At 41.5% G+C, this 12,298-nt stretch overlaps 1 protein-coding gene across 7 annotated transcripts in view; it reads right to left on the reverse strand.

The window, feature by feature from the left end:
• The window catches only part of RAB27A (RAB27A, member RAS oncogene family), a 70,211-nt gene that overhangs the window by 1,330 nt on the left and 56,583 nt on the right, over nt 1–12,298 (reverse strand). For all 7 annotated transcript variants that reach the window (XM_014530064.1, XM_014530063.1, XM_014530067.1 and 4 more), the window contains one exon: nt 10,034–10,157. In XM_014530064.1, coding sequence (XP_014385550.1) covers nt 10,034–10,157 — 124 coding nt within the window. The remainder of the gene's footprint in view (nt 1–10,033; nt 10,158–12,298) is intronic.

Raw genomic sequence — 12,298 nt, forward strand, 5'->3', positions numbered from 1 at the left:
GCATCAGAGAGAAATGAGAGGTCGCTGGCTGTGTCTGCCAAACGCTTTATTGCCTGTCAACTCCAGGTGGTATTCCTGCACCAGCCACTTGCAGACATTCTGAATTCTGCATCTCAGAGTTCCTCAAGGGTATCTATCTTAAGTGTGCTTATTTTGTTATCCAAAGACCTGTGGTATATGTATAATTTTTTAAGTAACTCCCAAAGCATTATTTCAAAACTATAAGGCTACTTTTCACATAATCTCTTGGTGGCCACCCTTTATACATTTGAATTAATCTTTACCACAGGATTAATCAACTGTCAAATTCTTCCTGCTTCTTAATAAAGCCATGAAAATAATAATCAAGTTGTATTTCCTCAAACTGTTGATTTCATTTCTACCACATAGTAAGGAATCTGACCAAAATGATCTCTGATGTAAAACTCCCCGAAAGAAAATTGTTTTAGCACCTCAGAGAGTCCTGCAACTGAATTCAGTAAAATATTTCTTACATTTATAGGGACTTTAAAATTGTCCACTATTACTTTTCTTAAAGAATGTCTTTGTTTTCCTGTGTTCTCCTAGCATCTTACGTCTACATTAATGACTCTGATTACAATTTCAGTTACTCTTGTATTATTTCCTGGCTAGAAGCAGCTTCCACATGATAACTTTTACAGTTTTGTTTTTAAAACTTTTTTTGTGCTTTTACAGATGTTTGCAGAACTGTTCTGCTTCTTATGTCACTACAAATAGGTTAGGCCGTTAGGGTGTTCATGTGTAGGGATAGAAGGCCATTTCTCCATTGTGATTCCCCAAGGTGCTATCTTACTGCACACTTCCTATAGGAGCTAGAACTTGACCTCTGCAATTCTCTCCTGCTCTAGTATAGCTTCTAAAAACTGGGTAAGAAACTACGATTTCATTTGAGTATTTCTCTACCCATCTCTAAATTTTGTAAGACATGGTTGCTGCAATGATTCTCCCATGCCCACGTTGATAGCCCTTCATATACTGACTCTAAAATATCTTGATCAGAGAAGGGTCTACCAGGCGAATTACATGGTCTTAGTGGTTTTGTAACCACTGCCTATCTACCACTTTGGTTACTGTTAGTCTTTTTTCCTCCCTCTTTATCTGTCACCTTATCCACAAAATGAAGATAATACATATTTTCTAACCCCCTGGTCTCATGCAGTATTTGATTACCAAGTGTTAAGAGAGCACCCTTTATGTGGACTCAATAAATTATTATTCATCAAGTACCTATGATGTTATTGAACTAAGTCCGAGGGAGAGTTTGTGATGTTGCCATTGTTACAGAAATTGAATTTAGGATTGAGAGGACTCAAAACTTAAATACTTACATTTTCTTCATTATGTTCTTTCTCAGTTATACCCATGAAGAATCATTTAATGTCTACAGAACAGTTCTTATACTTAAGGGGAAGACCTGCTCACTCTATTGCCATTAGAAATATACTGTTTCATGGAAAGGCAACTGAAAAATGCATCCCTCCCTCTAAGAATAATAGACTGAAATTGAAAATACAAAAAAACCAACGTAGTCGAATAGTAAACTTCTTGTAAATACTAGTCATGATAATGTACATCTAACTTTTAAAATTTGCACAAACGCAATTATAAATATCTTTCCAACTCTAGTATCCTCAAACTCATGGAATGCCTTAACCTCTTTCTACTTTCCATAGTTTCTTTCTACTTTCCATAGTTTCTTCCCTTTCAGCTCCTGAAAATTACCTCACAGTCACTTTGAAGGCATAAATGAGAAAACATAGTTGATAGTACTTTTAAAAACTAGAAAACCTAGGCGTGGAAGTTACAGACAATTTGGACAATGGTCAGGAGTCATAACCTCTAAAGTCAGGCTTCCTGGAGACAAATCTAGTAACACTTGTTACCAACTGCATAACACTGGCAAGCTATTCATCTCTGTGCCTCAGCTGCTTCATCTGTAAAACTAGATATCAGGATCTTCTTATAAGGATTGAGTTGACTTTAAAGCACTTATTATAATAACAACAGTAGTAGTAATTAGCTACCCTTTTTTCTCCAAATTATAAGGATATATGATACCAAGAATTAGCCAATCAACTGCAACCTTATCATGCAACGTGACCAAGATGCAAGTTTATTATATGACCTTCATATTTATGGTTCAAGACAGGGCATTCATACTGGATGGCTATTGCTGTGTTGGATTGTTGTCATTTTTTAAATTTGACAATCTAAGGGAAAAGAGGTCAGTGCCCCTGACTAAATTTGATATCTGGGACCAGGCCTTCCTGCATCAGGATGGTTCACTCAGACTTACCTGTCCCAGCCAAAGTGCTCCAAAGCATTTGCCTCCCTTCATTCCCCAAACACCTCATTCCCCCAAGTGGCCATCACTAAGTGCTGACACAAAATGGACCTTGCTTTATTAATACTACAATATAAATGACGGATGCCTCTAGCAGCGCTGTGAGCTATTGTCTAATGTTTACTAACTTAAGCAAATATTTGATCGGTAGTATTTCAGGGTATATGAGTTAAGATGTATATTTCAAGTCTCTTATAGTAAAAGATGTATAATATTAAGCAAGATGTACAATATTAAACAAGTTTAGATTTATAACCCCAAATGCAAGTAACAAACTTATACCCTTCAATTAAAAGTACACTTTCCTGCCCTTTGTGAACCTCCAGGTCATGTGACCAGGAGTCAGGTTAACAACTTGAAAATCTTTAGACTGATCATTCGGAGTCTTCTGAGCAATTAGGGCAAACGCGGGTTTTGTTTCTATGGGAATAAAATACTAGAGCTCACTCCACTCTCAGCTCTTTGAACTGCCAGACAAAAAGCAAACCAGATGAGATCCATAGAGAAGACCCCGAAATAAGACTTTCCTTCCGTAATAAAATGATGCCTCAGAGACAGAAATGTGCCTTGTGCTCACATTTGAAAGCTGGACTGCTCAGCTTGTCTTAAGGGCATAGAAAGTTTAGTGGATGGAGTTAATAATATTTTTATGTGCATATCTTCTTGGTGTTGACTTTTAGAAGGCATTTGAGGTGCTTAATCTGAACACTTCCCTGTATCTGTAAAGAGGAGTAACCGTGGCTCATGGGTCATGGTAAGGAGGCAATGAGATAATACATGTAAAGGGCTTAGCACAAGCCTAGCATCCAGCAAACGCTCAATAAAAGTTCATCTAATGAGGCTTTCTCTAAAAATGATGTCCTGTTTTTCTTAAAATATGGTAGGCAAAAGTTTAGTAATCTTAAATTCAAGAGGATCAGTTGCTCTTTTTTTTTTTTTAACCATAGAAAGAATAGTATTGTTCCTTCTCTCCACATGGTGGCGCTAATATAGCATTACCAGGGAGCAGTATCTCCAAACCTTTGGGAAAAAAATCTGTGCAGCTAATGGTGATATCAATCTGTAAATGACCATTTAATGGCCATTTGGAACACATGCAGAACACCAATCTAGTGTGCTTTTAAAAAATAGATGAATCACAAATTTAAAAATGAAATGAAATAACATAAACAAAATGGCAAACAGCTTCAAATCAATAAGGAACATTATCACATGCCGGTTTTTCACTAAGATATCTATATCCCTAGCTCATGCCATAGATTAAGACCCACATCTAACTGGTTGCTTTTCTACTATTTATTTCCCAAAAAAACTAGAAGATTCAAGTTTCCAGTCAGAATTTTTCAGAAACAAAAGCAAGTGCATTTGATAATTCTCCCAAATGGTTCTAGATATTTGGCTCACATGTGGATCAGAAATTATGGAGAAATTTTTCACTAAAGTAGGAAATGAAGCCTCATACTTTTAATGATCTTTTGGATGCTAAATGAATAAGCTAGTACAGTCAAGAAGCAATTTTCAACCTTTCTCATCTCATGGCACATGTAGACTAATTACTAAAATTCTGTGGCACACCAAAAAAATATATTTTTTGCTGATCTGACAAAAATAGGTATAATTTTTACTAATTGACCAAAAAAAGATAGTAATTATCTACCGTTTTTACTCCAAAGGGATTTTTAAAATTATTTTTATTTGTTTTAAATATGTTTTTATTGATTTCAGAGTACCAAAAAAAGATAGTAATTACCTACACTTTTTACTCCAAAGGGATTTTAAAAATTATTTTTGTTTTAAATATGTTTTTATTTTTTTCAGAGAGGAAGAAAGAGGGAGAGATATAAACATCAATGATGAGAGAGAATCATCAATCAGCTGCCTCCCACATGCCTCCTACTGGGGATTGAGTCAACAACCCAGGCATATGCCCTGAATGGGAATCAAACCATGATCTCCTGGGTCATAGGTCAATGTTCAACCACTGAACCATACCAGCCAGGGCTCCAAAACAATTCTTTTTTAATAAGGTGCCTATACTTGTGTATAAAGATTTCTGGTACCAAGAATTAACCAATGAGATAAAACTTTATTATGCAATGTAACCAATTAGATGCAACTCTGTTATATGACCTATATTTATGGCTCAAGACAGGACATTCCCACAGAATGGCTACTGTTGTGTTGACTGTTGTCCTTTTTTATTTGACAATCAAAGAGGTCAGTGCTCCTAACTAAATAGTCAGGCATTGCATGTTTTAAATTCTGTGGCACACCAGCTGAAAATCGCTGCAGTAAAGGGCTGGGGTATGGACTGTCCAGCCTGGGAGATGGTACCAAATGAACTCCAGATCCTGTTCTGACTTGTGTGGGGCTCTGGAAATTGTCTTGTGTGTTTAGTTGCAGCTGATGTTTGTGGTTTCAAAACATGCCCAATGATACATCGTTAATTTATTTCTCAAACAAAGAAAGGATGCCATCCAATTAGCAAAGCATCAAACTACTAGAGATCAGGCTATTCATACCCCATTTCCTCTAGTTCAGGCTGGATAGACACGGAGCGTTCTGCTGAGCTACACCGCTTGAAATTCCAGAAATGGTCTGTACTCATATTATCAATGTGGTAAATAAATGTTTTTAAAGTCATCCTTCATTCCAGAAACTCTTGAGCACCTTCCTCATGAATAGCCAACAGCCTTCAGTGGGAACACAAGTTGTTTTAATTTTGCAGCCCCTAAAAGTGTAAACCTTAAAAGTTCCCATCACACACTAAAAAAGGTGTAGCTATATGTGGTGATGAGTGTTAACTACACTTATTTTGGTAATCATTTTGCAATATAGACACACATCAAATCATTATATTGTACACCAAAAACTAATACAGTATTATATGTCAATTATCTCAATGTTTAAACATTTGCTGCCTATTTCTTGGCACGGCACATGAAATATGTACATTCAATTATCATGCTCTCATCGCATTCACAATTTTCTCTATTATCCTCAACTCTGAATCAAGGACAAAGTCTTCTAATGACCACCGACTATCCTCTGTAAGTAAAGCAGAGTGAGGGAGGGAATTTAGGTGCAACCAGAGTAAAGTCCTTGCCTGCCCACGGAGGCTGGTGCTCCCTCCATACCAATCCTAGTGTCCCTCCCAATCTATATCACAGCTGGCACAATGAACTGTGTGAGAAAAAAAATCCTTTTTCTTTTTAGCATAGAGTTTCCAATGGGAAGTCACTGAGCATGCTACCCTCACCCATGCATGGTATCAGTAGACAAGTGCTTTCTATTCTGGGCATAAGTGTTCTGTCCAGCTATTTTGTCCAGGAAAGTATCTGCCAGCAGGCACACCTGACAGTAACTTGGCATCTACACCAGTGGTTCTCATCCTCAACCACCACCAGCAGCAGCAGCATCTACCAAAAGCAGAAATGGTGGGACACAGCTCTCAGGTGATTCTGATGCACACTAAAGCTTCAGCTCCGACAGCGTCACCTACAAGAGGAATGTTGGCAATACTGCTCTCTTCTGCTATCTTTGCCACTGACTTTGTGGCTATTCTGTGTGTGTGTGTGTGTGTGTGTGTGTGTGTGTGTGTGTGTGTGTATCACCTGAGAATATTTTTCCGTCAACTTTTGGAGAGAGTGAAAGGGAGGGAGGGAGAGAGGGAGAGAAAAATATGAATGTGATAGAGAGACATCAATTGGTTGCCCCCCAACACATGTCCCCGACTTTTAGAGAGAGTGAAAGGGAGGGAGGGAGAGAGGGAGAAAAAATATGAATGTGAGAGAGAGACATCAATTGGTTGCCCCCCAACACATGTCCCCAGGGTGGGGAACTGAACCCTAAACCCAGGTACAGGTCCTTGACCAGGAAATTGAACCCCCGACGCTTTGGTTCACGGGTCATGCTCTAACCACTGAAAAACACAGGCCAGGGCTTTGTAACTGTTCTTAAAAATGTTTCAGCAACAGTGTGACTTGTAATAGTTTTTACTGGCAGGACTAAAAATTTGAACAAACCTCTGTTTTGTTCTCTCCTCTGACTTCAATGACAATATTATTCAATGTAACATACTGCAAAGCATTGTTTTGCACTTGTTCTACAAGAACTTGATTGGTTTACCAATAATCCACTTTGTTGTGCTAGGAAGTGGCTCAAGAACATCATATTACAATTTAACCAAGTCTATAGCAAAAAAGATTCTGCAGGAAATTAGGGATAAATGGATTCTTAGTCTACTAAAACTAAATTTCCTGAGAGTCATCATCATGCATTCAGCTCGCTCTTTCCATTTCGGGCTGCTGCATGGAGTTCTCATTCTCTGATTTCCTTGTCCCAGCACACACAGATGTATGTTCCGTATTTGCACTGTAACACGTCCTTTGTTAGGTTTGCAAAGCTTTTCTGAGACACGGTGTGTCATTCTCTGAATGTATATTTCAGAGAATCACTTGTGAACCACTGATCCATTTTTATGAATTGAGGATAGAAGGCAGCACAATAGTAACAAAAATGCAAATTTATCAGACAACATACAAATGATATGTAGATATGTCATGCCCAGCTGGTGTGACAGTGGTTGAGCATTGACCCGTGAGCCTGGAGGTCACAGTTCAGTTCCCGGGCAGGGCACAGCCTACAGAACTATACTCTATACTTCCTAAATGTTAAAGGAATTTTGTTTCCATTCCTTTCCATTCTTCTCCAATAGTTTCAATTCCCTTATCTGCTAATCCCATCTCTCCTCATCTTTATTCAATCCAGAAACTTTAGATTGAGCCTCTCTCTTTAAAATACTCCCCAAACCTGTAATCTGAGCACAGATGAAAAGCAATCCCTGTATCCCCAGATTCTCCACATAGTCCGAAAGCAACCTCGGGCTCAGGCAGGATGTGGAATGAACCAAGGAAACCAGCAAAGGGCTGAAGAAGCTCAGAGGAGGAGGAAGTCAATCCTGACTCTGCCCCAAACTTGAGAATATACTTGTTTGATGTAGCTAACTGCACTGGCTGCCCTAGGTTTTGTTCTTTTGACCTTTACTAACACACTTCTCAAAAGCACGGTCTAGGCCCGTGGTTTCCATTGCTTCATCACTTACTTCCTCCTCACCTCCTTGCAACATGGCTCCCAGCTTCAGTGCTGTGTTCTTGTGGTATCAGACCCCGACCACTACATTACAGGAGTGCCTCTCAAGGGAGGAAGAGAGCATATCTCAACCCCTGTGCATGCAATCACATGGAGAGCTTTGAAAGATACCAATGTCCAGGCCCCCACCTGTGGTGGCTTTGAATATGTCAATGACATTTCCCAGAATTCCCTTCCCAGGTAGGTCGGACCACAGAGAGATCTGGGGGACGGAAGTGAAGCAGAAGCTATTCTGTAGCTCTCACACGTTGTTGCTTACCTGCTGGCTCATCTCCTTGGCATAAGCCAGCAGCCAGACCTGCACCTGCTCCATCTTCCCCTAGATCCTCCTCCAGCTTCTCCGACTCCTGGGCCAGGTGTGAGTGTTTAGCTCTGTGAGCAGAGCCCTGGCTGCTGCAGGACACCCACACCATCCAGGTCAGAGGCGACAATGACTGACAAGGTTTGGGTCAGTAAGTATGGGTCCAGCTGCTTCTTGCTCTCTCCCACTGTAGATCCAGCTTCCCTTCCTGACTGCCTGTCCTCTGGACCTCAAGCTGCAGCATCAGACACAAAACTACACCTGACAGAGACTGCCTACCCAGCTCCCACGAGAGCATAAAGTCAAACCCCTCTGTACGTATGTTTGTTCACGGAGCCCTGCCTGGTAAACCACTCCAGACCAATTATGTCAGAAGCTCAGAGACGAGGCCCAAACATGAGTATTTGTTAAAAGCTCCCCAGGTGCTTCTAACATGGTTCCCCACCCTCTACCCTGAGTGAAAACCTCCACATCTGACTGCAGATCCTCACCAGCGTGAGCCAGCCTAGTTGATGGGAACCACCCCCTTCCTGGTGCTGGATTTAAGATGTAAAATCCTGTTCTGCCCGACCTGTGTATTTTCTCTGATTTAGTCCTTTTCCTTTTCACAAATCCAGCCCCTCCCTACTTCACAGATCACTGCAATCTCCCTGTCTCCAGTCTTTCCTCCTGTTCCATCTCCCCTCTCCTCCTGCCCATACCCCCCTCACAGCCACCCCCCGCCCCCGCTCACCCTGACTGATCTGGAAAAGTGCGGATGACATCCCTCTGTGCTCAAAGGCTTTCAGCAACTCCCTGTCCCCCAGGAAACCAATTTCACTCTCCTTAGGTGATAGTCAAAGCTCTGCAGCCTCTGGCCTCTTCCCACAGGCCTGACCTATCCTTGCACTCTCTTCCCAGTGTGACTCCCATCCTTGAGTGCTTTCTGAACCTCCATCAGCCCCAGGAAGAGCACAGCCGGGCTCAGACAATGAAAAGGGAAAGAGCCTCCTCTGGCCTCTTTGGATTCTAACAACCAAAGCCACTCGCCAGGTACCGTCCCTATAGACCTCACCCCTCCACACCACACATTCCTCCTCTCTCCCACCCCTTCCTTCTCAACCCCACTGGCTGCCTCCCCCTGATATTAAGGGTAATTAATACACATATATTTGAGTGCTCATTTTTTTTGAGGCAGAAAAAAAGTAAAGTACAAATTCCTGTGTAATGGTGCCCTTGACACTTTAATAAAAAGGGCTGACCCCTCCTTTTATGTCCAATGAATGCTGCCGCTATACGATCCTCTTCCCAGAGCTCAAGGACGAAGACAGTTTTAGTTGATTCTCCATAAAAGCACAGCCTAAACCCCAGGGGATCTTCACACTCCTCTCCCAGCACAGAAACTTCAAAGCCAAGAAGGCCCTCGTGTATGCTGGAGCTCTCTACAGCAGCAGATGAACTGGCTTTGAAATGTCCTTGTTGGACATAAAGGATGTCCTTATCCCAGGGGTCACTTACTTGCATCTTGTAAAGGAGCCCTTACAAAATTAGGGTATCTACCCTCAACACTGTCTTTCTTCAAACACCAAGAGATTGAGAAAATGGGACGGAAGAACTGAACAAAGGCCCTTCTCCAATGCTTTTTCTATGGTCCCCACTATTATATAATACTAGAGGCCCGGTACACAACATTAGTGCACTGGGGAAGGGTCCCTCAGCATGGCCTGCGCCCTCTCGCAGTCCAGAACCCCTGGGGGGATGTCCACCTGCTGGCTTAGGCCCGCTCCTTGCTGCTGCGCTAGCCAGCCGTGAGCCCAGCTTCTGGCTGATCCCTCAGCATGGCCTGCGCCCTCTCACAGTCCAGAACCCCTTGGGGGATGTCCGCCTGCTGGCTTAGGCCCGCTCCTTGCTGCTGCGCTAGCCAGCCGTGAGCCCAGCTTCTGGCTGAGCAGCGCTCCCCCTGTGGGAGTACACTGACCACCAGGGGGCAGCTCCTGTGTTGAGTGTCTGCCCCCTGGTGCGCATCATAGCGACTTGTTGTTCCTCTGTTCGGTCAATTAGCATATTAGGGTTTTATTATATAGGATTAACATGCAAAGTAGATATTTGATACCTCCCAAGGCCTACAGCTGAGTGTTTTGTTTCTATTTTTTGCTTTTATCTTTTTTGTTATTTATTCATGTGCTAATGTTTAAATTGGACATGTTTTCTCTAGATTTCTCCACAAAAATACTCACCCATATTTCTCTGCAAGTCCTCTGGCCTCCTCCTCTTTCACTGCTCGCTGGTCTTCCAGATCACTCTTATTCCCACATAACACTATATCTGGGTTTTCACAATATGCATGCATTTGTAGCTGGCCTATTAATGTAAGAAGATAAGAAAATTATAGGTGAACAATAATGTAAGTGTATGACCAATGGAGAATACATGCAAAAGTGCTGTGAAAACTAAATGTATATACAGATATAGGGACCTGATATAGTGCTTTCAAAGCATCAGCGCCCTCATCTGTCAAACTGAATGGATGAGGCAGAGATGTGAAACTACTCCTGCCCTCAAACACAGACCCCAGCTTATGTATATCAGAGAGGAAAGGGAATACTTAACCCTCTAAAAGTGTGCATGTGCACAAGTGCACCCACATGTGCACGCATGCACGCACACACACACACACACACAAACAGGTGGCAGTCTTTTTATGAAGGCCATTTGAAAAAACTTCGAGGATTTCCTAATGCTTATTGCTAATCTTTTTTTTTTTTAGAGAGAAAAAGAAATATTGATTTGTTGCTCTATTTATTTAAGCATTCACTGGTTGATTCTTGCTAGTGCCCTGACTGGGAATTGAACACACAACCTTGGCGTATCAGGACAATGCTCTAACCAACTGAGCTACCCAGCCAGGATACTTATAGTTCATCTTAAAACTATTTTTTACATATTTCCCTCCACAGCAATCACAATTTTAAGAGTTATCTTCCTATTAGCTAACCTATTTCTACCTGAAGTGTTTCTCATATTTTTCTATTATTCTAAGGCTGAATCAATTCATTTAATACACAATACAGGATTAAATGAAGAGAGGAAACCCAGAATAAACAGTCAATGATTCAGTCACCGAAACCAAGAAAAAGCAAGAGACTACAATTCTTATTCCACAGCTTTTAGTTCTTTTCACTGGAAAACCGGTAAATAGGCATAATTTTAAATCAAACAAAAGAACTTCATTAAGCTGAGTAGTTTAATCTCCCAAAGAAGGAAAATAAAGTCTTATTTCTTACTTGTCACACCCCATAATGAAATTAAAACAGCCCAAGCTTTCACAAAATTGATGGCCTAATTTATTTTTCACATGGTTAACCAGAGAAGTGTTGACATTTTAGTTCCTCATTATGAAGTCATGTTCATTTTATCTTATCAAACATGATAAGTCAAGGCAGCAAGCATGAATTTCAGCTTGATACTTGGTGTAGAATTTCAGAACAATGACCTTTGCCCTAAAGGGATAAGCAGGAAAATAAGAACTATACAGGGCAAGACCAAGCTGTGTAGTTTCCAATAAGAGCCATGCCCTTTCTTTCCTCTGGGCTGTTACACACGCTGTCCCCACACCCTTGAATACACAACCGCAACCTTCCTTCAGGGACTCCCCACCCTTCCTCTAAGACTTGCTTCTTAGTTACCTCTGCTGTGAAATCTTTCTGGTCTCCAGAGTGGCTCTGTCTGTGCTCTGTTAACACCTTATATGTCCAGTGTCATGGTCATAAGCATGAACTCAGGATCCAGTGTGTCTAAGGTGGAAGCCTGGCTCTGCCGTTTACTACCTGTGCCACTCTGGGAAACTTATTTGACTGCTTTGTGCCTCAGTTTCCATATGTAAATGCTGATGATAATGGTACTTACTGTTAGGGTCACCGAAGGAGGAATGCATGGGGTCAAAAGTGGTAAAGAATTATAAATTTATTAGTGATCTGGAAACCAGATGGGCTGAGCCCCAAATTGGCACTAGCACCCAGGGACAGAGAGTCAGAGATTTGAAAGGACTCTAGGTGGGTTTTTCCGGTGGGGAATTTACTGGGTGGGTCTGGATCCTGGGTAAGTCCATAACAAATGGAATGTGGTCTAAACAAAAGGGAATGTCAGTTGTGAAATGATCTAAAGGTCAGTTTCCCAGGGGAGGGGATATCAATTCAATTATTTGATCAGACTTAACACTTACTTCATAGGGTTAAAGTGGGGATTGAATGAGTTAATTCAGTGATTACTCAGGTAAGGTCCATGGACTAGCAGCCTAAGAACTTGTCCTATATAATAAAGAGCTAATATGCTAATTAGACCAAGCGGCAGAATGACCATCTGGATGACCTTCTGGATGAAGCCTGGGCTGCGAGGGCCAAGACAGCTGGGACTGCGAGGGCTGAGCCCCTTGCACGGATTTTGTGCATCGGGCCTCTAGTTAGAAATATAATTCTAAGGTCTCAACCCAGATCTACTGAATC

The sequence above is a fragment of the Myotis brandtii genome, unplaced genomic scaffold, assembly GCF_000412655.1.
Source record: "Myotis brandtii unplaced genomic scaffold, ASM41265v1 scaffold709, whole genome shotgun sequence".
NCBI classification, from domain to species: domain Eukaryota; kingdom Metazoa; phylum Chordata; class Mammalia; order Chiroptera; family Vespertilionidae; genus Myotis; species Myotis brandtii.